The sequence below is a fragment of the Colossoma macropomum genome, unplaced genomic scaffold, assembly GCF_904425465.1.
Source record: "Colossoma macropomum unplaced genomic scaffold, Colossoma_macropomum, whole genome shotgun sequence".
NCBI classification, from domain to species: Eukaryota; Metazoa; Chordata; class Actinopteri; order Characiformes; family Serrasalmidae; genus Colossoma; species Colossoma macropomum.
In genome coordinates this window covers 39,489,199-39,515,402 of record NW_023494803.1, presented here as the reverse complement: position 1 = coordinate 39,515,402, position 26,204 = coordinate 39,489,199, and the positions used below count along the sequence as shown (strand labels likewise).

General features: G+C 41.0%; 1 protein-coding gene across 1 annotated transcript in view; it reads left to right on the top strand.

The window, feature by feature from the left end:
• The window catches only part of bach2a (BTB and CNC homology 1, basic leucine zipper transcription factor 2a), a 43,093-nt gene that overhangs the window by 9,385 nt on the left and 7,504 nt on the right, over positions 1–26,204 (top strand). Inside the window, 3 exon segments of the mRNA XM_036593451.1 lie at positions 16,261–16,516; positions 21,680–22,846; positions 22,848–23,090. Coding sequence (XP_036449344.1) covers positions 16,274–16,516; positions 21,680–22,846; positions 22,848–23,090 — 1,653 coding nt within the window. The 5' untranslated portion in view covers positions 16,261–16,273.

Below are 26,204 nucleotides of genomic sequence, written 5' to 3'. Positions count from 1 at the left end.
CTTGTAGATGTAAAGTCAGAGACGATAGCTCATCTGCTGCTGCGCAGTTTGTGTTGGTCATCCTCTAGTCCTTCATCAGTGGTCACAGGACGCTGCCCACAGGACGCTGTTGGCTGGATGTTTTTGGTTCTCAGTCCAGCAGTGACGCTGAGGTGTTTAAAAACTCCAGCAGCACTGCTGTGTCTGATCCACTGAAGAACAGGGTAAAAGGGGGCTAACAAAGTATCAGAGAAACAGATGGACTACAGTCTGTAACTGTAGAACTACAAAGTGAACCTATATAGTAAGTGGAGCTGATAAAATGGACAATGAGCGTAGACACAAGGATGTGGTCATAATGTTATGCATGATCGCTGTATATGATATTAGCTTTTGTTTTCTGTTTTTTACTAAGTACAGAGAAATTAGATAAGTGGGTGAATAAAAGTGTGAGTATTGATTTCCCCTTTGCCGAGAAGCTCCAGGCAGGACATGAGGGACAGTCATTCAGCCTGAACGTACTTGTGCATGTACCGTAGCTGTCACTTATTAACTGCATGGACCCGTTGAACCCAGGCTGGACTGATTCACTTCCTCCAAAGCAGTCTGAAAGTTGTCAGCTGAGGAGAAATACGCCGTAGACCTGGAGGAAACATGGCAGGAGTAAAGAAAACAGCAACAAACAGAGCTTATAGGATTATGGAGACGTTTCCTCAGGGCTATTTGGCAGTGGGTCTTCCCGAATGTCTTTCAGCTATGAGATGCATCCATTTGATCTTCTTGTTGTAGCCCACAGCTTATTAAAACAGCAGTATAACATTACTGTAATAGTGAACAGATGTCGAGGATGTAGGGTTAGATGTGATTTGGCAGCGTTAGCATTGTTATATGCTAATTAAATCTTCTGAGTCTTGCTCTTATGATCCTTATTAATGTGCGGTACAGTCATATGCGAAAATTTGAGCGCCTCTGGTCAAATGACATGTTTTGTTGATTTTCTGAATGAAAATTCAAAATGAGAACACACTTCTAATTGCTGTTTGTTTGCTGAATTGAACACATTGGGATAAAACATAAAATGTGGCCTGTGCAAAAATGATGACACATTTTAGATGTAATCTTTTTTAAAGGCTCTGTGATTTGCAGGAAAACGTCCTATTTGAGTGTGTCACTTGTAAAGGATGTACTAACTTACTAGAAAATCAAAAAGTTGAACACCCCTGGTCTGATTACATGTTTTGTTTATTTTTTACATGAAAATAAGTTAACACATCTTTTACAGAGGACACAATTAATTATGGCATTTTTCTGCCTATTTTAGTTCACAATTTCTATTTATTTGCTCAGGATATTGGATATTTGCTCAACATATTGGAAAAAATAAAGCATAAAATGTGAGATGAGCTATAACTTTTGAACAGGCCACATTTTACCTTTTATTTTTAGGTTAAATTTGGTAAATAAACAGTAATTGTGCTTTAAAATGTGCAGAAGTGTGTCTCTGTAGAGGATGTGCTCACTTATTTTCACTTCAACACAGCATGTCATTTGGTCAGGGGTGTTAAAACTTTTGCATATGACTGTATATCCAGAGCGACTTACAGTAGTATGCGAGGGCTCTATGATATTGACCAAAAAAAGCACATAAATAGAAATTGTGCTCTTTAATTAGCTGGAAAAATGGCCCTGTGTAAGTGTGTACGGATGTGCTAACTGACTAGAAAACCAACAAAACATATAATCTGATCACGGCTATTCACACCTCTGTGTGAGTGTAATTTAGGCTTTCGTTGAGTAAGAAGTTACAGTCTGGCACAAGTCACAACTGCCGTTACACACCAACCACAAAAAGCGAATGCTGCGAAACCCACAAGAAATCCCTGGACAAATTCCAGCGTAAATGCATCGCAAGCTTCGCTGTTCTTCCGCTGTCACTGAGTGCAGATCAGACGCTCAACGTACTCCTGCAAATCTCATCTGTTACCTGCAGCCTTCACCTTGACTGACACATAAAGGAAGTGTGGTTGACTCTTCTCCGTTTTTGAAGTAGGTCATCAGCTGAGTTGGGTAAAACATGACACTCCACCATCTCAGCAGCCAAACCTCAGAATGCAAGACAGCCGAGTGCACGATGGGCACCAAGGGCATGGAACAGCGTCCAGGACTGAGATAAAGCAGCCTGGGGCAAGTCTGTGCTCTTCTGTTTACATTTAAAATACATTTGTTTGTGAACGTTTATGCAAAATCTACCAAATATATTCTCGAATACCTCGCCAGGTGTATTCAGCAGTCACTTAACGTATGTACGTTTGTAAAATGGGATCCAGAAGTCTGAGACTGCTAGAGAAAATGCTTCTATTTTGAACTCCTTTCTTATTTAATACAACATTTTTCATCCCAAAATGATATTATTAGCTTAACATTTTGAGTAAAAAGTAGAATCTGTGAAATTTTACAATGAATTTCAGAATGTCATAGTATTTGGGGACAATAGATGTCCCTCTTTTGCTTTAATGATAAACAAGTTTATAGGAAGCCTCTGATGAGTAGATAAAATCCACCCAAGACTCTGCTGAACATGAGCTTCAGTGAAAAATAAGACACAAAAACAAATTGGATCTTTTCATACAAAGGCAGTGTTACAAATTTGCTTACATTTTTAAAGTGAACTAGAAATAATGCAGGATCTTCAGTATTTCTTCTACATTTTACTTTTAAATTTATAAAACATTTTGCTTATTTCCAGGTTTAAGTGAAAAAATTTTTTTTCTAATTTTCAGTGGAGTCTTAGTCTTTTGGACCTCACTGTATACAGTTGTAATACCAAAAGTTTGAACACCCCGGTCAAATTATGTGTTTTGTTTGTTTTTTACAGTAAAATACGTTCTCTACAGATAACAAAATTAATTCTGACATTTTTCTGCATATTTTAGTGCACAATCTCTATTTATTTGCTCAACATAATTGGAAATTTGCCCAACATATTGGAAAAAATTAAAGCATAAAATGTAATATGTTCTATAACTTTTGCACAGGCCACATTTTGCATTTTATTTTTGTGTTAAATATGGCAAATAAACAGCAGTTGTGGAATAAATGTGCAGAAGCGTGTTCCCTGAAGAGGATGAGTTATTTTCCTGTAGAAAATCAATGTAATTTGGCCAGGGGCGTTCAAACCTTTGTATACGACTGTATATCCAGAGTGACTTACAGTACCAGGCAAAAGGGCTGCATGATATTGACAAAAAAAGTGTTCTAATTATTTTGCTACGTAATGCAGCTGTGATATACATTGCAAAATATTTAACCTCTTCAACTCCTTGAGACCGCCGGTGGTTCCAAAAGGCCCTTCGTCATATTCTTCATAACTTTCATATTTCATAAGCTACATTTAAAAGGTGGGGGTCGTATGAGAGCTGTAACTGTCTTCTTTCCAGTCAATTAGATGGGTGATGTCATTTTAAACCCTTATAATAAAAGAAGCTGAGCTCACTATTTTTTGTTTCTACTGAAAGTCGACCCATTTTTCCACAAATCTGGGCTATAAACTATAAACAGATGGTGTCTCTTCAGTGATCTGCTCTGTAAAAATTACTTTAATAAAATAATACAAAGAGCGTCTAAGATTTCTGGCTTTCAGCAGTAAATTGTAAGCATATAGCAATATGTGTATGATCATAAAACACATGTTCTGTTAATTTGAGGGGAACTTTTACAAAAAAATAAATAAAAATGTACATTTATTTCATGCAGTTACTGAATAATTTGCCTTACGATTTGGTCATGTGAATTCAGATGGAAAAACCAAAGTATACCCTGGAGAATAAGGCATTTAGGGATTAATAATGTAACACTGATCTGCACTATTTTGACCAAATTATTTGCTTTTTGGATTAGACGAACATGTTGATTCATCAAAACACCAACAGAAACTATGAGCAGGAATCTCACAGTACATTGTGATTGGTTAGAAGCCCATTTGCTTATTACAGCCTTCTATGGCACCAGTATTGCAAAGGCCAATATTACTGCGATGAATAACAAACAGTATATTGTGCAGCCTTACTAGGCAGATGTAATGTTAGTTGTCTTGCCCAAGGATTCTTATTGGTATAGCAGCAGTGCTCTGTCTGGATGGACAATCTTCTCTGTGAATCCAGCTGGGCAGAGTTTGAAGAACATCTGCCAGGTGCTGATTTTTGTCTGAAAACATCTGCCTCAGATTGATCTTAGTGTCGTTTGAAACAGACAGACTCACTTTTTTCCGCTTTTATCACCAAACTGACATCAGAGAGGACAGCTTGAAGCACAGAGACAATCCAGTCATTTGAACTCGCTGGAATTTCCTTACCCCTCCTGTGTTTTCTCCACCTTCATTTATGCTTTGCCATGACCTACTAAATGTGAGTGCTGCTGGGTCCATCCCAGGTGAGAGAGGAAGCGGCTTCCCTGAGGCGAGAAGTGATGTCAGTTGCTTTGCTGAAACAAGAGCGGAGTGCATGACAGCTCCGAAAATGGAGTGACGAAAAACAAAAAGGTCATTCCTGGCAGACTGAAATACCTCCCATTACTTTGGGGAAGATGTTTTGAACCTGGGAGCGTGTGCTGGTTTAGCGGCTGTTTGATTCGTCCTAAAGGTCATCACAGTATAATGCGCAGTAAGGTCAAGTCTGCCTCAGTCCTTTTACTCCATTACATCTACAGAAGGGCATGAAATTATGCACTTTTGTAAGATGTACAACATGGAAAGTAACAATAAAAGGAGTTGCGACGCACATATTTCTAATCATTTGTGTAGCATTTTAGACAAATAACAGGACATGGGTTGCCATATAGGTGCACTTTGCAAACATTCAATTAAAAACTGTAGCCCTTCTGATGATGTACAGTTTTCTTAATCCTTTAAAGAGCCCATACTGTGGACAAATAATATAAAATATTATGTTTATTATAATTATCAATTTTATAAAAAAATATATTATTAAATAATAAATATATTATATTTAAATAATATATTTAAATATATTGTTTAAATAATAATTTTCAATAATTTCCTATGCAATTTTTCAGTCCCTGTTTTTTGTGTTGGCTTGGCTACATTGTAAACGAGGCTCTCCCTTTCCATCTCCCCTTGATTGATCGATTGATTATTGATTGAAATAATTTCATGCTGTTTGAGTTTGAAGTGATATGCAAACATTGTTAAAGTCAAGAACAGTTCAGAACAGCCTGTTTTGAATGTGTTGTTTCTGTGATGTCACAAAAACCAACTCATATATCCACCTCGTGTATCTAGCCTACAGCAGTTTAGCCCTGCCCATTCATTTTTGAAGTTTTAAGCTGTTTGAGTGAGGGCAGCCAATCAGAACAGAGCTCATTTAACATATGTCAGTCTTAAAGGCACAGTAACACAAACACAGCCTGTTTAATTGCTAGCTAGCTTTTGAAAAACTGTCATGGGAAAATGGGAAAATGGGAATTAGGACCATATTTGGTGCATAAAATCTCACAACTGTTATAAGTGGACATCAAGTGAGAAAATATAATACGAGAGAATGCAAGATATGGGCCCTTTAATGAAGGCTTAGCCCCGCCCACACTAGGCACAGCCATGTTGTGTCAAATATCACTGAAAATGTTCCATAGAATATAAAAATATTATTGGAATATGTTAATTTTTTTTCTACTAATGAAAATATTCACACAAATGCTGCATGTTGACTGAGACCTCGCTGAGTAATGCAGTTCTGAGTCTGATTCTGGATATCGTTTTCCTCAAAATGGGTGTTATGAAAAGGAAAAAAAATGTATCACGGTGTCTCTGCAGGTTTAAATTTCCAGTGATTCATGACAGCTCACGGTGACTCAAACTGACCACACATGTTGGCCGGGCTTCAGCTGAGTAGTAGTCACTGACCTCTCTCAGACTCTTACATCTTCTCTATTGCCATCTGTTAATAGCAGAGTAGCAAAGCCAAGTAATGCTGAGGCTTGCGTTTAATGAAATGTGATAGCCTGACTCCCCCGCTGCGCTGCCAATATCTCTCGCACTATATGTTCCCTTGAGGCTGAACATGAGTGCTTCCCTTCCCTGCCGAAGGGATCGGCCAATCCTGGCCTTGTCCTCATGCTGATACTCACTCAGTGTGCTCAGTTTTAGTGTTCAGTTGTCATGTACTCACAGAGCGAGAGGCTCTCATGCAGTCCTGGACAGCATTTTTACATCCTACGGCTCGTAGCATTTTAAACGGCCTTTTTAGTTTTATCTTATGAAGTGCCGCTGATGTTCCGTCCTGTTTATCACTACCCGTGATAGTATTCTAGGGAATGTCCATTAACTGCAGTCAGCACATTACTGAGGGGTTTTTAAATAGCCTACGCTGTGTTTCTGTCACATGGCTGCTGTTGACCTTGTGAAAAGCTGTTCTGAGTCACTCTGCTCTCTGGGATCTCATTCAACTGCTGTTTCTCCAGCCAGGGGCCCAAAATACTCTGGCATGCAGACCACGCAGCCCACCTCACCTCAGCCCACGGCCTCAGGAATACCCCGAGTCTCAGCCAGTGGGCCGCTGGCAGACCGTCACGGGTGCTGTTTGTTTGAGCATGATCTTACTGTTTAAAGTTCATGACTGAGGGACAGACTTTTATTTTTAAATGTATTAATTGAATATATTTCCTGTTGACATTCTAGATGACCCCTGAAAGAATAATGGTCTAGTATATCTATAGTATATACCAACACATAGAGGTGTAAAAATGTGTGTTGCAGCACATCAGTGGGGAGGTGTCGATTCAACTGCATCAGTTTTATGCACTCTTTTTTTGGCTTTTATTTATTTATTTCAGTTACATTTATGTATGTAAAAATCTTTTTTCGAATAATAGCAAAATAAATTACAGTACAGTCATTTAAGTGACCTTGGCTTAGAGAAAGCTTCATGCGTGAGTGTGTGTGTGTATATATATATAAAAACACATGTATATATGTGTATATATATAATTAATTATTATAAAACATGCAGTTGGTCAGTGATATGTAAGTACTGATGATATCCACGATATGCTCAAAGAGCATATTGTTGATCACAATAATAAAGTTTATCACGATAACAATAAAATTTCATCATATTGCCCACCTCCAGTTGTACACGGTGCAATTATATGCACTATAACACACGTGAACAGTCATATTCTCCTAACTGACCTCGGCTAATTTAAAACTCGTGGAGGTGAGGTATATCTCTGCGCGCTCACTAAAACCTTGTGGGAAATGTCCTGAGGTGAAGTAAACGATATGTAACGCAGCTGCTTTGAGGAGATCCATTTGCGCCGACCCCATTGAGTCCGCCCCGCGCAGACCTGACAGTGATGCTGAAGTGGCGTTGGCCTGGTGAAAGAGAGCTGCTTAACCTTATTTTAGCACAAAGCCTCATTGTTAACGCCTAATGATGTCATTGTAGAGTTTCCTGCTGCACTCATTTCGCTGGAAACTCCCCGGTGAAGAGGCTTTATCTTAGCGGTAGTTGTTATCTGGGGTTATGAGGTTGTCTCTCTGAACCTGCAGCTCTGACAGCATCAGGCTCGCAGGGCTGGAGGAGGATGCCCCACCGCTGCAGTTCACACAGAGAGCATAGTGTTACAACAGGCAGACATTCTTCTAATGCATAGTTTGTGTTGGCCATTCTCTAGCCCTTCATCAACGGTCAGTTTCTGATCACAGAGGCACTCCTGGCTGGATGTTTTTGGGTGACCATTGATGAAGGGCTGGAAGACAGCTAAGGCAAACAGTGCATTAACAGATGGGCTACAGTCTTTTACACCAACCAAGGGACCGAGACTGCATCAATACTGATACCGTATTAGCAGCTAGAGCTGTGTTAAATATCAGTATGATGGTATATCATGGATAGGCTTGTGGCGATACATGCACGGTGACTGCTGTACTGATATTTATAAACATGCTTTTACATGATGCTTGTATGTGAAACTGATGCTGCATTCAAGGGTCAGGCTGTAACAGAAAATGAGAGTGGGCTCTCTGCTCCGGCCCTGCTGCCAGACCAAACACCAGACACCATTTAAATTAGCAAACTGCAGGTTTATTTAGACTTTGGTAGAAGTATGCAAGCTTGCAAGTGGCTAAACTGAATGGAAGTAATGACCTCGGGGACGAGCATGTGTCAAAATAATGAACAAACACAACTAATGATTTCAAATCTAACTAAACTAAATCAAAAGAAACATAAAGACACATGGCTACCCTAACTCCCTACCTTAAACAGGAGAAAAAGGTACCCAAAACAAAGTGACACATGTATGTATGTATGTATGTATGTATGTATGTATGTATGTGTATGTAGGTATGTGTGTATGTAGGTATGTATGTATGTATATATGTGTATGTATATATATACATATATTATATATATATATATATATATATATATATATATATATATATATATATATATATATATATATATATATTGCTTTGACCGAAGTAAAATATTTAAAAAGTGGAATTGTATAAATATCTAGATTTGCATGCACATATCAATTAGTTAGCTTGTTAAAATCTACCCCTAAAGATGGTCAGATGTGTTAATGTCCACATTAGTCAGGAAATATATCAGCAAGTAGAACTGGAGTTCTGTTTAAAAGAAGCTGCTTTTATTGTTGGATGCAATAGTTTTTAGAGGTGGGAATCAAGGCCACATTATCCTATATACTATTATACGATATTATCAAAACACTGTTTAAGTTGCAGTAGGATATTATTGCGATTTTCAACATTTTGTGATATGCTGAGCAACACAGACCAACACTGTCATAAAAAAACTTTACTTTAAACTTATATAATAAAATATTGATACTTTGCGTCCATGTATTGGTACAATATTGCCACACAAAATATCGCGATAATATGCTGTGTCGATTTTTTTTATTCCCCACCCCTCATAGTATCTGTGTGAGCATGTGCACACTTTCTGATCACAAAGCATTTATTATTGATTTATTCCATTAGAGTGTCAATAAAGGAACAATTGAACTATATTCCTATTTATTTGTTTGCTTCTGTAAAGTGAAATAAATAAAAAGCTACAAATTGTTTGTTTGATCATGTTCTATGACATATCAAAATAAATGCAGCAACAGCATTGAGAAATAATGCTATTAAATCATTATTTTAGGGATTTCTATGGAACTAGAATTAGTTAGAGTTAGTTATGTGCTTAACAGATTGAAATGTGGGCCTAATGTTTTTTTTCTAATGAAGACTCCAGAGGTCGAAACTTTGCAGTTGTATCTAAATAAATAAGGGAGATTTGAGATATATTCAATATGGGAAATATGGGGACGTCCACTTTTATTCACATACAGGCCTTTGCATTATAAGTTTCACAGGTTTCTAATAAAGTGGCCAGGTTGTAGAATATCAGTGAAAGGCAGCAGATTCAAACACAAGTCCTCTGACTGCTAGACCAAAGAACGAGTGGTGCCCCAGGAGTGTCTCAGTATCCTGCATATTTTCTAACGCTGCCCAAATCCAACTGCCAGGACTTTCTGAGCAGCGCTACTGTGATTGAGTAAAAAGGTTAGAAAAGGCTTCAGTCAGCATGTTTACTCTGCATCTCTCTGTTCAAGAGAAAGAAAAAGAGCGTTCTCCTCCCACTGCAGAGAAAAACTCCTACCACAGGTTCCTGAAAGATCCTCTGAGCAGCTCTGAGAAACGCACAGAAGACTTAATGAGGTCAGTTAAGTGCTGAATTAGGGCATGACTCGCCGTGGATGTAACTGCTGTATCGGCCCTCGAGTGAGGAGCATTGTTTGTGGTTTTCTGAGAAATATTTCTCAGAAATCTCAGAAGAAACAAATGCCTGGCTTTGTTTTTTGTGAACACTTGTGTACCATTTATCCCTGCGTGTTGCCAGAAAGATACAGAATCGGCCTCAAGCTTTAGTCTGTAGTCTCTAGTTTAAAGACTTGCTTTAATTAATTAGCGTTTGCATATATTAACATAGTTCTGATGATGGTTCGGAAAGATTCTGTAACAAATCGAGCCTAAAATATCACAGAATGTAGTTCAAAATAACTTGAAACCAAGTCTATAAAAATGGAAAAGAATGAAAAACTGTTTCTTTGTAACATATGAAAGAAGTACGTCCAGGACTGGATTTTGATCATGGATTAAAACCTCTTACATGCATGTAAAGAGAAAAAAAATTGAAGTTATTACATCAAATATACAAACGTTACTCACTGACGCCCTCTAAAGGCATCATTAACAACCATCAAATAAACAAACGCCGCTCAGCGCCGCCCTCTAAAGGCGTCATTAACGAACATCAAATATACAAACGTCGCTCAGCGCCGCCCTCTAAAGGCGTCATTAACGAACATCAAATATACAAACGCCGCTCAGCGCCGCCCTCTAAAGGCAACATTAACGAACATCAAATATACAAACGTCGCTCAGCGCCGCCCTCTAAAGGCGTCATTAACGAACATCAAATATACAAACGTCGCTCAGCGCCGCCCTCTAAAGGCATCATTAACGAACATCAAATATACAAACGTCGCTCAGCGCCGCCCTCTAAAGGCGTCATTAATGAACATCAAATAAACAAACGCCGCTCAGCGCCGCCCTCTAAAGGCGTCATTAACAAACATCAAATAACCAAACGTCGCTCAGCGCCGCCCTCTAAAGGCGTCATTACCGAACATCAAACAAACGAAAGTCGCTCAGCGCCGCCCTCTAAAGGCGTCATTAACGAACATCAAATAACCAAACGTCGCTCAGCGCCGCCCTCTAAAGGCGTCATTACCGAACATCAAACAAACGAAAGTCGCTCAGCACCGCCCTCTAAAGGCATCATTACCGAACATCAAACAAACGAAAGTCGCTCAGCACCGCCCTCTAAAGGCATCATTACCGAACATCAAACAAACGAAAGTCGCTCAGCACCGCCCTCTAAAGGCATCATTACCGAACATCAAACAAACGAAAGTCGCTCAGCACCGCCCTCTAAAGGCATCATTACCGAACATCAAACAAACGAAAGTCGCTCAGCACCGCCCTCTAAAGGCATCATTACCGAACATCAAACAAACGAAAGTCGCTCAGCGCCGCCCTCTAAAGGCGTCATTAACAAACATCAAATACACAAAAGTCGCTCAGCGCCGCCCTCTAAACGCGTCATTAACAAACATCAAATACACAAAAGTCGCTCAGTGCCGCCCTCTAAAGGCGTCATTAACAAACATCAAATAAACATCACTCACTGACGCCTCTAAAGGTGTAATGGCACCAGAAATTATTGACTCATGATGTGTTTCAATAACTGCATTTCTGCTCTGTATTAACTTGTATTTGCCTCAACATGATGGATAAAAATACACCTAATTCAGACTCTGCACATGCAATTTTCAAAACTAACAGCTTTGGAAAAGAATTGCAGGCAATTCTGAAATAATTGTGACAGACCTTTGAATGTTGGTTTGGGACCCATAAAAGAAATAGTGGTATTGTTCCATCTGTTGTTTTGTCCTGATCTTACTGAGCTACACTAAAACGATGTGGTTGTTCTTCTGGATCATGTTCGTTCCTGTGACATTCTCTCATTCTTCAGGGAAATTATCCCCTCCCGATGGAGGACCATTAATGGTACTGTTTCTGCATGTAGGTCATGTGGAGAATCTGGGCCAGACTGCGAGGCAAGTCACCACAGAACACAAGTTGAAAAAGTCTAATTACACTGTATAGCTATTGTCTCCTGAGCAACAGCAAGACGCCTGCCATAAAAACAGTGACTGAATATTGATTGTACTCGGTCGCGTATTAGTTTGTACTCTGACACATTCACGGCCCACAAATCTCTCGCTGAGAAACGATGATACTCGTGGCCATCTGACGCGATTTCGCATGGCACCCAGGCTGATGAAACAACCTGCAATTCCTTGAACGGTTATTTTCACGTGATTGATATGTTCCACTTTGAACGTTAGCCATGTGTCTGAAGGCTCTGATGTGGAAGTGATGGCTTATTACAGAGGGAATTACGTCTGCTCTGAGACAGTTGAAGAATATATTCGATGTGGTGCTTCATGAGAAATGAAATAACGATACACAACATGGTTTTGTGTGCGGGGAGAGCAGGCCCCGGAGGCTGAATGCTGTGTGTTGTCTGTGGGTGTTAGAGAGTCATCACTACTCAACACTTCTGATGCATGTGGAGGTTTTGCTCCAAGCTATTCCCAGCTGCGCTAGCTAGTTTGGAATAATTAGAACGTCCCCCTGAGCACTATTCTCTCTCAACCCTTCAATCCTTCTGCTTTTTTTATGCATCAATAAAAACCAAGTGAGTAATCGTAGAACTCTCAGCCACACTGTGGGCTGGATTAAGAAATCGTGCGAAAAACGTCATATCAAAAAACATGACAGCATGTCTGCGGCTTTTCATCTGTTATCGTTTCATAAACTGATTAGGCAGCTCTTTTACTCCGCTCATTGTGAGAGGTGTAGATTAGCAGAATGTAGCTTCATGGCCTTCAGTCTTTGATAAGACTTTTCATTTGGCTATACTGCAACACTAGTGCAATAAGCGCAGCCTTTCAGAGCTGATTAAACTGAAGGTATGGTGAAAAATCTAATTTAGACAATTTTCCACCCTTATTCTAAATGTGGTGGACCAGCCAGGACATGTTTGGTGTTCAAAATTTGCTTCTATAAAATGAAAGTACAAAAATATGTACACAAAGATGGCTGCTGCTGGTTTTAGCTATGTGATATACACCGATCAGGCATAACATTCTACGCTCATTGTCCATTTTATCAGCTCCACTTACTATATAGGTGCACTTTGTAGTTCTACAGTTACAGACTGTAGTCCATCTGTTCCTCTGCATACTTTGTTAGCCCCCTTTTACCCTGTTCTTCAGTGGTCAGGACCCCCATGGACCCCCACAGAGCAGGTACTATTTGGGTGATGGATCATTCTCAGCACTGCAGTAACACTGACGTGGTGGTGGTGTGATAGTGTGAGTTGTGCTGGTACGAGTGGATCAGACACAGCAGTGCTGCTGGAGTTCTTAAACACTGTGTCCTCTCACTGTCCACTCTGTTAGATACTCCTACCTTGTCAGTCCACCTTGTAGATGTAAAGTCAGAGATGATAGCTCATCTGCTGCTGCACAGTTTGTGTTGGTCATCCTCTAGTTCTTCATTAGTGGTCACAGGACGCTGCCCACAGGACGCTGTTGGCTGGATATTTTTGGTTGGTGGACTATTCTCAGTCCAGCAGTGACACTGAGGTGTTTAAAACTCCAGCAGCACTGCTGTGTCATAACGTTATGGCTCATCGGTGTATTTTTCTCCTTGTTTATAGATAACACAGGATATCAGAAACCACATAAACAAGTGTATGAGAGATTACTGAACAACTGTGTGATTAAAAGCAAGGCATGCACTTAGCACAATGCTAATTGCTGAGGTATAAGTTTCCATTATTTATTTGTAAGGCCGAACGATTTGAAGACAATATCGAATCAAAATTTTTCTGAGCAGTGTTATGATTGTGATTGAGGTCAAAATTGTGATGGTTATTATTAGGCCTGTTTTTTTTGGCTAAGAAGACCAGAACAACCACATTTTTTGGCTCGAGGCCTGAACGCTGGGCGTACTGCTAGATGTGCTAGATGTACAGTTAGATGTGGTTTTGCTGTCATGCACACAGGGTGTTTGGTTTCTTTTGATTGGTCTAACTCATCAACGGGCAGTTCACGCTCCATATTGTCAAGTTACAAGTAATTAGGTAAAAGTTCCCCACTTAAAACTTAAGACAGCATTGTTGATATTCTAGGGCAGGGGTGTCAAACTCAACCAGTTAAAGGGGCATATTAAAAAATCTCATCAAATCTGAGGGCCAGAGGAAAAAATGTTTTTATTTCATGTTTAATTAATGTTGTGCTGTAACCCAAACTGGCCATTGTTTATTCAAAATACGCCATAACATCAGCAGTAAAATATAGGCACTTGTAGTAGACCTTGAAATATTATTATATGAATACTTGAATTATTCTAAATTTAAATGTCCCCAGGAGTGTTTTAAGCCTACCTATTTGCTTGAACTGGAAACCTGGCGTCCTTTCTTCACTGCAAGTTCATTAATTCTTGGGCTCAGTTTCTGAGCTGCTGAGCTGAGCTGAATTGTTTATGTTGGTTGAACTGCAGCTGAAATGCATTTTGGTGATAAGACTGGTGTGGAGTTGCATAGAATTGTGTAGAACTGAGGTGTAACTGCTGTCCCATAGACTACTGTTGGTGTGGGAAAGTCAGAGCACATCACATTGCAGTGCATGCTGGGGACTGTAGTGCAGCGCATTGCGAAACAGGCTAATATTAATAGAAAATGAAAATGCTTTGGCGGGCCAGATAGGATTGAGTGGTGGGCCTTGTGTTTGACGTGGGATCTGGGGTATAATTTCAGCTGTTGTGATTTGAAATTTGTGCTCTTACAAACTGCATTTTCGCTACATCTCTCAGCCCAACTTGTTAGTAGGAACGGACTGAATTGGCTGATTCTGATTGACTATTGGACGTGGCCATTTTTTCAGCTTTTTTTTTAACCCATGGCTCGCACAAGTGCATTTCCAGTACTTTCTAATAGCCAAAGTCACTAGTAACGTTATTGGTTCTTTACCACGACAAACTGGCATTTTAAATCAATTAATGAGAACTTAGTGACTATTTTAAATAACATGAAATCAGATAAAGTGCAACATCCATAATTATGTGACGATTTAACTCATCTGACTCGCCTTATTTACCTCATAACATTACAATAATATATTGGCTAAAATCGAAATAATAATGAATTGCTGATCATGTGTTTGGAGCACAAATCTACTGATTCCGTTCTTGGCCAGTTCTGATCGTGCATCCCTGCTTTGTTAGCTATAATTAGAAATGGCATGAAATCTCCTGTTCTCTTCTCATAGATATTGAAACCTTGAGTAGTGGCTGATACCAAGCAGATATTTCTTTTTTTTTTCATTTTAATTGAAGCCCTTCACTGAGGATAATGATCTTAAAGTTGTCTATGATGCTGAAACTGCTTAATTGATCTATTAACCACACAGCTAAAAGCATCACATCACACAGAGTGAATGATATCAGAATAGATCTGTTACAAGATTCAATCACATTCATTCTTTTATTCACTCCCGTATCACACCCAGCATTTTCTGCTGATATCGGCCCGATACAGATACCCGTCAATACTGATACACCATCTCTAATTCTCTAGTTACGTTAGCCTTATGTAGTTCCAGTGTAAAACTAAGAGGGTAAACCTCAGACACCAAACGTGTGTCGACTAATTGACTGCATTGACATAAGGATGAAGACTGTATGGATGCAGCGAAATGGGAATTTTGGGCAGACGCTTATATACAATGTTTTCAAGTACAAATCTTTTGATTCCAAAATTTAAACTTTTATAAATTGTGGAAATTGGAACTACATGTTCATGAATTGGCATTACATAATATTAATTTATATAGGGTTACAATGCTGTAAAATCAATCAAATATAGATATTATTGTGCAGTGACAGTAAAAAGGTTCTGCTTACCTGGAGTACAATAAATACACACTTAACGATGGTTCCTCAAGGGTTCTTCACTAAAAAGTGATATTTGATAATGTACGCTCTTAAAAATCATGGTTCTTTAAAAGGTTCTTTAGTAAAGAAAATGGTTCTGTATAGAACCATGACCACTCAAAGAACCTTTGCATGATTAAAGGGTTCTTTGCATCGTGAATCGTTCTTCAGATTGAAGATTGCAGAGTGCTGTTGATGATTCTATACAGAATCTTTTTGAAAAGGGTTCTGTACAGCACCAAAAAGGGGTCTGCTACGATGTCAAGTCTGTAACAGTAGAAGAACCCTTTTGGGTGCTGTATAGAACCATATGCAGCACATTCTCCATCCGCTTCACCCTGCATAGAACCATTTAATCATGCAAAGTGTTCTTCAGTGTTCATGGTTCTATATAGAACCATTTTCTTTACTAAAGAACCATTTGAGGAACCATCATTTTTAAGAGCGTACATCATCAAATTATCAGTTTGAAATGTGTTAAATCTGAGTATCTGTTCTATACTGATCTTTTTCTAAGCACCTTTCTGACGATAACAGTATAGTGTCAGTATTGTCGTGCATCCGTAGACAAAGTCCTGGGTTTGAATCCTGTGTCTCACTGTGCTTGTTTGCTCCTCCAGGCTCCAGAGCGGGATGTCTATGGCCGAGAAGCCTGAAGGCCCCGTGTACGTGTACGAGTCGACAGTGCACTGTGCCAACATCCTCCTGTGCCTGAACGAGCAGCGGAAGCAGGACGTCCTGTGCGATGTGAGCGTGCGGGTGGAGGGTAGGGAGGTCCGGGCCCACAGGGCCGTCCTGGCCGCCTGCAGCCGCTACTTCTCCCTGCTGCTCCGAGGCCCGAAAGAGCACGAGCCGGTCATCTGCCTGCCGCCTAAGGTGAGCGCTCTCATTAGGGCTGCAGTGGGTGGTCAGCAAAGCTGGTCGACAACATCAACTCTCGTAACCCAAAGTTTAATTGTCAATTACTTTGCGCTCTGTAATGTTCATATGATCCACGTCGCCATTCTGACAGATTGCAATACACTACAGAATGTATAGGGGGTGACATGGCTTTGGTTGTTTGAGCTGCAACGGGGTGAAGTGAGAAGAAAGCACAGAATGTATAAGGGTTCAATTAGTCGATAAATCAAATAATAGTGGAAAGACTAGAATAGTGCATTTCCTGAAGAAAATGCAGAGTGATTGCACAGTTGCTAAGCTGTTGCTAGGCAGTTGCTATGATGATACGGATTGTTTACTGGGTGGTTTTTAGGGAGTTGCCAAGTGGTGGCTATGTGTTGTTGAAAATGAATGGGAGTCTATGGGAGGAATAAGGGATGAAAAAATGACACATAGAGGAGTGCAGGTCAGTATGGCTGTGCAGTAGAGTTTGAGGACCTGCCCGGAGTGAGTTCATGCAGTTTGGTGTCTATCGGCAAAGAAATAATTGGGCTTGTGTGGGGACAAAAATGAATGGGGAAAAAATGAGAATGAGGAAAAAAATCACGAACAGATGAGTGCGGCTCAGAACAGTATTGAATTCATGCACGGGGGCCTGTCCTGAGATAGTATATGCGAAATGATGTCTTTTGGTCGAAGAGAGGTCCAGTAGATGGACGTTGAATTTTTTATCCTACTCATTTCTATGGGAAAAAAAATTAGAATTTAACAAAGGTTGTATGAAAACCATGCGTCGGATCAAAAAGCTGTATACCAGCACACCATTCCCAGTCAAACTGAACATTCCGGAGTTGGAACAGACAAAAATAAAAGTATATAAAATAATAGTAAGAAGGATACAGGGGGCAGTCATGGGCTGGAGGTTAGGGAACCAGCCTTGTGACCGGAAGGTCGCCGGTTCGATTCCCTCAGCTGACAGTACGTGACTGAAGTGCCCTTGAGCAAGGCACCTAACCCCTAAATGCTCCCCAGGCGCCGTGAATAGGGCTGCCCACCGCTCCGGGCAAGTGTGCTCACTGCCCCCTAGTGTGTGTGTGTTCACTAGTGTGTATGTGGTGTTTCACTGCACGGGTGGGTTAAATACAGAGGTCTAATTCCGATGTGTTCAGACACAGTTGGCTAAGAGGTTCGTTTCATTCATTCGTTCATTCATTCATCAGACAACTATATCGTTAGTGTTTATGGGTACTCTTCGGTTAACAGCTCAAGGTGCCAGTATCTGAATACTAAAATCACTATTCAGGTACTATTCCATTACAAGAAAGCAGAAAAAATATGCAGACCAACAGTTCAATTAAAGGTCGATTGTCAGCGTTTAACAGGACTGTAAAATGTGACAGTTTAGCTTGTGTTTGTGATGAACTGTATTATACTTTGCTGCTGTGTATAAATGCCTTAACATGAATGCCTCGCCAAGGTTGCTTTGTTCAATGTTAAGGTCCAGAAAGATTGTAAATACTGTATATTTGTTACAAACTAACATTTTGTCACATCGTCCACTGAGGAGAAAGACAGTGAGCCTCGTTCACCAACCGTTCTTAAGAAATTTCTTCTTAAAACCCACTTATGCAGTTTTCACAAAGACTGACATTCACCAGTTTTCTTATTTGGGATTTGTTCTTAGGTAAGAACAGAATCTACACACACTCAAGAGCACAAAGGTGAGAACAGTTCTGTGGTTTAAGGACACATCACGAGTCTGATGTAGTCTTTTTCTCAGGACCTTTCTCAAGAACAAACTTTGGAAGATTTTGGTGAATGAGGCGCATTGAGTCTTCGTCAGCATCCAGTTTTGTACCAGTTGGCTGGTAACTCATTAGCTCATCTGAAGAAGCAGCCTAATGATTTCCTTTGGCTACTTTTGAATAGTAGAACATCACTGCTGTCGGAGGAAAACCTCGTATCTCCATTTTTGTCGTTTTTCAGTTTTTGACATAATTTGAAAATGCCTGTTGCTCTTTACATTGTGTGTAAATTTAATTGAGAATGGACCAAAAGAAACTGCGTAAAATGACTTGGGGAAAAAAGTCTGGTTCCATAGACTTACATTAAAAGTAAAGTAGGTTTTTTCCTTCTCCTGTAAAGTTACCATTTTGGACACACAATTTTTCTGACAACAGCGACATGTTTTCAGATGCTCTTCACTTGGCTACTTCTAGTTGGTAAAAAAAGGCGTATTAATGTCATTAGGGACCTTTACAGTGCCGTACTCACCGAGAGCTGATTCACTACGAAACTAGTGAGCAAGTTTTATTCTGTTCAGCAAGCAGCGCACACTGCGCCGAACGAACTAAAACCACAGCATAGTTTTGCTTTGAGACATTGTTTCCTTTGAGATTTACTGTCAGCTTTACTGTATTTGTAAAAGGCAACTCGTTAAACACTAGAGAAAAACAAAAGAGGATATTTGTGCAAATCTGTGAAATGGGCCAATGTTTAGAGGTTTGTTTTCCACGGCTTGTCTTGGCTGAGTTCCTGAAGACGTTTCGCGATGAAAGCAGCGGGATCCATCATTTATTCATACTCACTTGTCAGAGTAGCAGTGGTGTAGATGCCTCTCACTTTCAACAACCCAGGCCATTTAGACACATATTAGCGCGTAACGTCCCAGATATGTCAAAAGTCCTCGTTTTGCATCAGCCGTTACATTAATTTCTATTATTCTTTGAACGCCGACGTGTTAAAAGAGACGTGATCTCTAATGACTGAAAAGTGGGCTGTGTTTCTCTTTCTCTCCCGCAGTAGTCAGAACCGAATCCCCCCGTCTTTGTAGTGTGGATCTCTTTTCTCTCTGCTTCTGTCTGTGTGTGTTTCCTTGCCTGCCGCCCTCATTAGGATCACTGGTTATAACATTAAAGGAGTCTCGTATGGCGCTGGGCTTCCATAAAGGCACGCTTCTGCAGGCAGCAGCTGCTGATGCAAGCTGAAAATAGATCCAGAGGATGTTCAACACTACCACCACCCCCCCCCCAACAACCTGCCTCCCCTCCCCACCCCCCTCCCAGCCGCTCTTCCATTTATTAGCAACTCTGGGAGGGCTGCCTAGCCTTATTTTAAGCAAAATGACTTTCCCTTACGAAGACGGCGCTCCGGATGTGGCCGCGCTGCCCCTGGCATCCGCAGATGTCCGTGTGAGCGCGAGGATGTTGTGAAAAGAGAATTCTGCTGGGCTCGTCTGGCTCCCAGTTATGTTTTCTCTCTTTATCTCACACTCTCTCACCCTCACTCTCACAGCTGCTTAGTGAGCCTTTCTCAGTGTCTTGATTTGCTGAACAGATGTGCTTACAGATGTGTGTAATTCATCCCTGTTTGAGTACCCCATGAACGCTCGAAACTGCTGATGCAATGTCAACATGCTGGATGTAAATACTTCCAGTGTTTTTCCTTCATCTGAAGCGTCGGCCTCTATTAGGCCAGATGTCTGTGGGCATTGTGGGTTTACTGTCATGTTTAAGACATTTGTTTGTCAGTAAACGGCTCTGCAGTCACATGTTATTTTACATGAGGCCTTCACACTTCACCAAATGTCTGCGTACAGCCCCGTTTCTCAGCTTGTATTTGTGGATTTGCATTTGTCAAAGTGTCTGTAAATGCTCAAATGAGCCTGTATTGAATAAACATCTACAGTGTAAACACTTTGTTCTCAGAATTACTCAACAAGTGTTAATTTTAAGAGCAGCGCCAGTGAAATTACAGGAAAATGGTACATAATCTATTAGGATTGTTGACTGATCACTAGCTAAAAAAAAGTTGGCAAAAAAGTGTTAGGATTAAATCTTATACTGTAACATCTGCATAAACTAGGGGCTTAGAACCGTTTAAAACCAAATTTAATAAAAAAAAATAATGTCAGATTATTTAGTGTCTAGCTAATGATATTTAGCTACCTATATAGCTAATTGTTATTTCTACCCTTCTACTGGTAACGTTAGTGGTTAGTGTCACATTTTTAGACATTATTTGTCTTGGATGTGGGTCATTCTCCATTTGGAGGGGAAACCACGTCACAGAGGTTGCAGGGCTTAAAAAGATGTTTAAAATATCAGGCACTGCTCCAAAAGTCAGTATGTACATTTACACAGTTGACCTAATATATTAAATAATACTTTCCCTTATGATTCTCTGATTTTTCTTTTTCATCCTGTTTCATAGTTGCTCTGAATATGTGAAACAGCTCGTCACAAAACCAGACACAGAGTTTCCAATATGCAGATACACCGATCAGGCATAACATTATGACCACCTCCTTGTTTCTGCACTCATTGTCCATTTTATCAGCTCCACTTACTATATAGGTGCACTTTGTAGTTCTACAGTTACAGACTGTAGTCCATCTGTTTCTCTGCATACTTTGTTAGCCCCCTTTTACCCTGTTCTTCAGTGGTCAGGACCCCCATGGACCCTCACAGAACAGGAGTTTTTAAACACCTCAATGTCACTGCTGGACTAAGAATAGTCCACCAACCAAAATATCCAGCCAGCAGCGTCCTGTGGGCAGCGTCCTGTGACCACTGATGAAGGACTAGAGGATGACCAACACAAACTGTGCAGCAGCAGATGAGCTGTCGTCTCTGACTTTACATCTACAAGGTGGACTGACAAGGTAGGAGAGTCTAATAGAGTGGACAGTGAGTGGACACAGTGTTTAAAAACTCCAGCAGCACTGCTGTGTCTGATCCACTCAGACCAGCGCAACACACACTAACACACCACTACCACGTCAGTGTTACTGCAGTGCTGAGAATGACCCACCACCCAAATAGTACCTGCTCTGTGAGGGTCCATGGGGGTCCTGACCACTGAAGAACAGGGTAAAAGGGGGCTAACAAAGTATGCAGAGAAACAGATGGACTACAGTCTGTAACTGTAGAACTACAAAGTGCACCTATATAGTAAGTGGAGCTGATAAAATGGACAATGAGCGCAGAAACAAGGAGGTGGTCATAATGTTATGCCTGATCTGTGTAAATACAGCACAGGTCTGTGTTATGGTTGTTAGGGCAGCAGGGAGAAGTTTGCTGTTTTTTCTTTTTAGCCAGTGGTTTAGTTGTAAGAAAGGCGTCTTTGGTGACCTCTTTTGTGTTTTTATGTCTCCTGTAGATCACAATGAGAGGGTTTGCGCCGCTCTTGCAGTTTGCCTACACCGCCAAGCTGCTTCTCAGCCGGGAGAACATCCACGATGTGATGTGCTGCGCTGAGTTCCTGGGCGTCCACAACCTGGAGGACTCCTGCTTCCTCTTTCTGAAGGCGCAGATGAGCAGTGAGGGTGAGGAACGACCAAAATCACCACAAACACCAGCTCACGAGGAGGAGAGGGGGCAGAGCAGATCTCTGAATGTCCCTTTGTCCCGCACAAAGCATAGTTCCACATCCCTCAGCAATTCTGTCGACCAGGAGAGATTACTGTCCACCAACAGCCTGCATCGGTCAGATGTGCATGAAACCCCTGAAGTCCCCTGTTATCCCAAATACAGGAAGCACCAGCAGGCCTACGCCAAGCACAATGCCACACGCACTTCGTCACACAGCAGTACCTCAAGCCTAGCCGGCTCGCTTCAAGACACCATCACCAGTGATGCCCAGGGCCTGGATATGTCCAGAGTGAAAGCAGAACCAGGCACAGGAGAAGAAAGACTGGCTTTCGACTTCTCTGAAGCAGAGCAGTGTGATGCAGACAGGATGGAGATGGACACTGACATTGACTTTAGTGACCAGCTTCTCAGTTCTACGCCTGCCGAAGTGCCAGGCAGTCGGACGTCACCCCTGTGCCTGCGCTCCCTGGTCAAAAACAGCCTTATCCCTCCACTCTGCAGTTTTTCGGCAGACCCTTCCTCGCTCAGAGGCAACCAGCAGTTTTCCAGCGCACTTTTTCCTGCTCAGAACCACCGTCTAGCTCAGGGTGACTTTAAAAAGGACTATCAGGCTTTTATTGGAGGGCTTGCAGTGACCTCTTCGAAGCAGTCCTGTGGATTCCCAGCTTTGAAGTCCCTCTCCTGTGAAAGAATCTATAAGCAGGACCTGGAGCACGAGATGGATCGCAGGAGCGTCATTTTCTCACAGCCCTCACATTCCAACCCAGACGAGTCGTCTCTGGAGCCAGATGCACCAAAAGGCCTCTGGACAGGCTCTAGTCGTTCCTTGCCCTGCTCTCAGACGCTCTCTCCTACTTCCGGACCTTCAGAACCCTCGCTGCCAACCCGGCGAAGGCCAAAGAGGAGCTGCCCGGTGCCCATCAGAGTGTGTCCCCGCTCTGCACGCATCGAGACTTTTCCCCAGGACATCCAGCTCGTGCTCTTCCTACTCGTATGCGGAGGATGGCAGCGTGAGCTCCCCGTCCAGCCTGCCACAGTTCGAGCTGTCCTCATCCTCACCCTGCTCCGGCCTGGCTCTAGACGGGAGACCCAAGGTGAAGTGCGAGAAATTGTATGACTCAAACTCAAGCGACGAGTCCGGCTCTTTCTCAGAGGGAGACAGCGAATCGTGCCACACCAAAGAGCCACTTAGACTTGAGGTCGGTAATCTCACCATTTTTCTCTTTCTTTTACTCGTTTGGTGGTTGGAAAGTGTTGCAAAGCTTTCCTAATTACGGTCCTGAAGATGTACTGCTCTGCAGACTTTGTTTCCAGTATTCAGATACTGCTGAAGACCTCGATTAGTTATGTTAGATTAAGGTTGGAACCTAACTCTCCAGAACCCGAGAAAGGTGCTAGAGTGGAAAACATCCTTACCCCACACTTGGCCAATGAAAGATTTGTTCCTCTATCCCTTCAGCAAAAGCACTGCTATACCAGTAAAGCCCAAAGCATCCTTACTCTCCAACAAGCACAAACATTGGGTTGGTGTGTTATACCTGTTTGTGATTGTTGGGACTCACTAGAACAGGGGTGCCTTAACTTTGTGTCTTAGAAGAAATAGTGTTTGTGGTGGGCTGAGGACCAAAAAGACAACAATAAACAAATAAAGAGATTAGGTTTCAAATCAAAACTCTCATATACAAAGGTAATGTATTTCAATATATCTTCCATATATGTTAGGTTTGTCATATATATCCATATTTAACCTATACATTATACAAATATTATTATTATTATTATTATTATTATTATTTAAATATACTATGTAAAAAAAGACACTTACATATTCAGCATTTATATATTTCAGTATACTGACATATATATATATATATATATATATATATGTGTGCGTGTGTGTGCGTGTGTGTGTGTGTGTGTGTGTGTGTGTGTAAATATATGTAAATATGAAAGAAATGGCACTGTTAAAGATATTCAGCACATATTTTAAAATATCACACACATTGCACATATTTTTTTACTAAGATGTTTAAAAGAATTCTATTTTAAAATAAAAATAAGAATTTAATAAGTTTTATATTGTATAAACATTTTTTTCTGGCCAACTTTAGCCCACAGGCCGCACTCGGAGCAGCCCTGTTTTTAGGCCCAATCCTGTGTCTTATTTTTACCCCTACTCCTTGTTTTCGTGTGTCACTTTGCCCCTTGTGGCTGATTTACAAAGGGTAGGGGTTGAAATCGTCCCTACGAAATGGGATTGTTTAAACTTTGCTTTCAGACTTTTAACTGTTCTTTGACGCTGCAGCCTCGTTTTCATTCGGCCATTTCTTTCGAAATCTCTTCAAACACAGATGGATTTGGATACGTCTCTTCTGTCTTTTGTACAGAAATATCAGCCTAAATGTTTATGAGGTCTCAGCAGCTCGAAATTATTTGGATTTTTTTTTTTTATTGTTGTATTTTTTATTATTATTACTTTCTATTATAAAGCTGGATTGACGTAAAAGTCTCATGAATTCCGATCTCGCTGTTCAGACTGAGTCACATTGCTGCATATCGGATACGTATCAGATTTCAGTACCACTTATAAAAGTGTCCCAAATGGGAATTGAAAATGTCAGATTCCGTGTGTTTATCTGTTCACACTGACACACAGACACACATCTGTGTCACATATGAAGAAAAAGATCAGATTTGGGTCACTTTTACCTGCTGTGTGAACAAAGCCTAAATGAGCTGTTGTGAATGAGGGGCAGTTTGATTGGGGGTAGAACGTTCTGCAGTCTCCAAACAATCATACAAGGGTTTGGCACACCAACCCAACATGTAGGTTTGTTGGGCTTGTTGCAGTTTGTTAGGTGGGTGTGCTGTGGCTCTGGAGGTCCATGCTCAGGATTCTTTACGCTACATTGCCTGCGTTTATAAGTCACTCTGGTTAAGAGCATCTGCTGAATACATGAATGTAAATGTGAAGTCTTCAGTGCAGGAATCTGACGGTGACCCCAGCTCATACGTTCCTAGCTGTGGCCGTACGAGCTCAGCTTGTGAGAAACGCTATAATTTGTCAGAAGTACTAAACCAGAGTTCACATTGTGTTATAATTAGACTAGCGTAGCGCTTTTTCACTTGTTTCCATCATTGACTGACTGCAGTTATGAAACATACACTCGAGGCCTGAGCTGTGGGATCCTGGAGTAGTCCTGAGCGTTGCCATGGTGATGGCACTGAGCCGTTCTCATCTCTCTCTCTCTCTCTCTCTCTCTCTCTCTCTCTCTCTCTCTCTCTCTCTCTCTCTCTCTCTCTGAAAGTCATCATTCAGCAGAAAGCTCACTCTTGCTCACTCTTGCTTTATGAGTGATCACCAGTGTTGGGCGATTGGCTGTTTTATTACCTCTGTTCGTTTCTAAAGCCCTAATTGCAAGAAATACTGTACTGTGCAAATGTCTTGAGAAAGTCTGAGAAAATTTTCCAGTAAAAAATGTAACTATTTCATAAGCTATACTAAAAAAATTTTATTAGAATAAATGCAAATGACATTAATACACACAGTAGTAATGTATGTCAATGTGTCTGTGTAACCATTTCCAAATCTTTCCTTTAGGAAACCCTGTATTTAGTTATCATCCAGTACCTAGTTTATCTATTAAATCCTTTGTGAAATTAAATCAGGTGCTCCTGAAGGAATTGAACTAATTGATGCGATGGCTGGAGAACCAAACTTGAGCTCTTCTAGTTCACATCCATTTTTTTGAACAATACATTCTTGTTCATTCGTATTTAATCTGATGCTGTATGGTGTTTTTGCCGCTTGTCAAGTCAAGTCAAAGTTTATTTATATGCCGCTTTTCACAACAGGTGTTGTCACAAAGCAGCTTTACAGAAAAATCCGGGTCTGAGCCCCCATGAGCGTCGCCAGTGGCGACAGTGGCAAGGAAAAACTCGCTAAGAGCAGGAGGAAGAAACACTGAGAGGAGCCAAGACTCAGAAGGGGAACCCATCCTCCTCTGGTCAACACCGGATGGCAAACAGCTTTAGTATAAAATATTAGACTACAAAACGGGGAAAAAACAAGTGGAGCAGGGGTTAATTAGATAGTTTGAGTTCATGCAGCAGCATCATCATCAGGAGGGTCAGTTCATGCAGATGAGGTTTGCACAGCATTGTACAGCGTGAAGCTCAGTGGTGGTCAAAACGGACCAGAAGGCTGAAACGGGCAGTGGGCCCGCTTACTGCTAAAGTAAATGGTTTTGAACAAGACTTTTAAAACAAGGCTTTTGCACAGTACTGTAGTCACTGATGCAGATTGCGGGAGG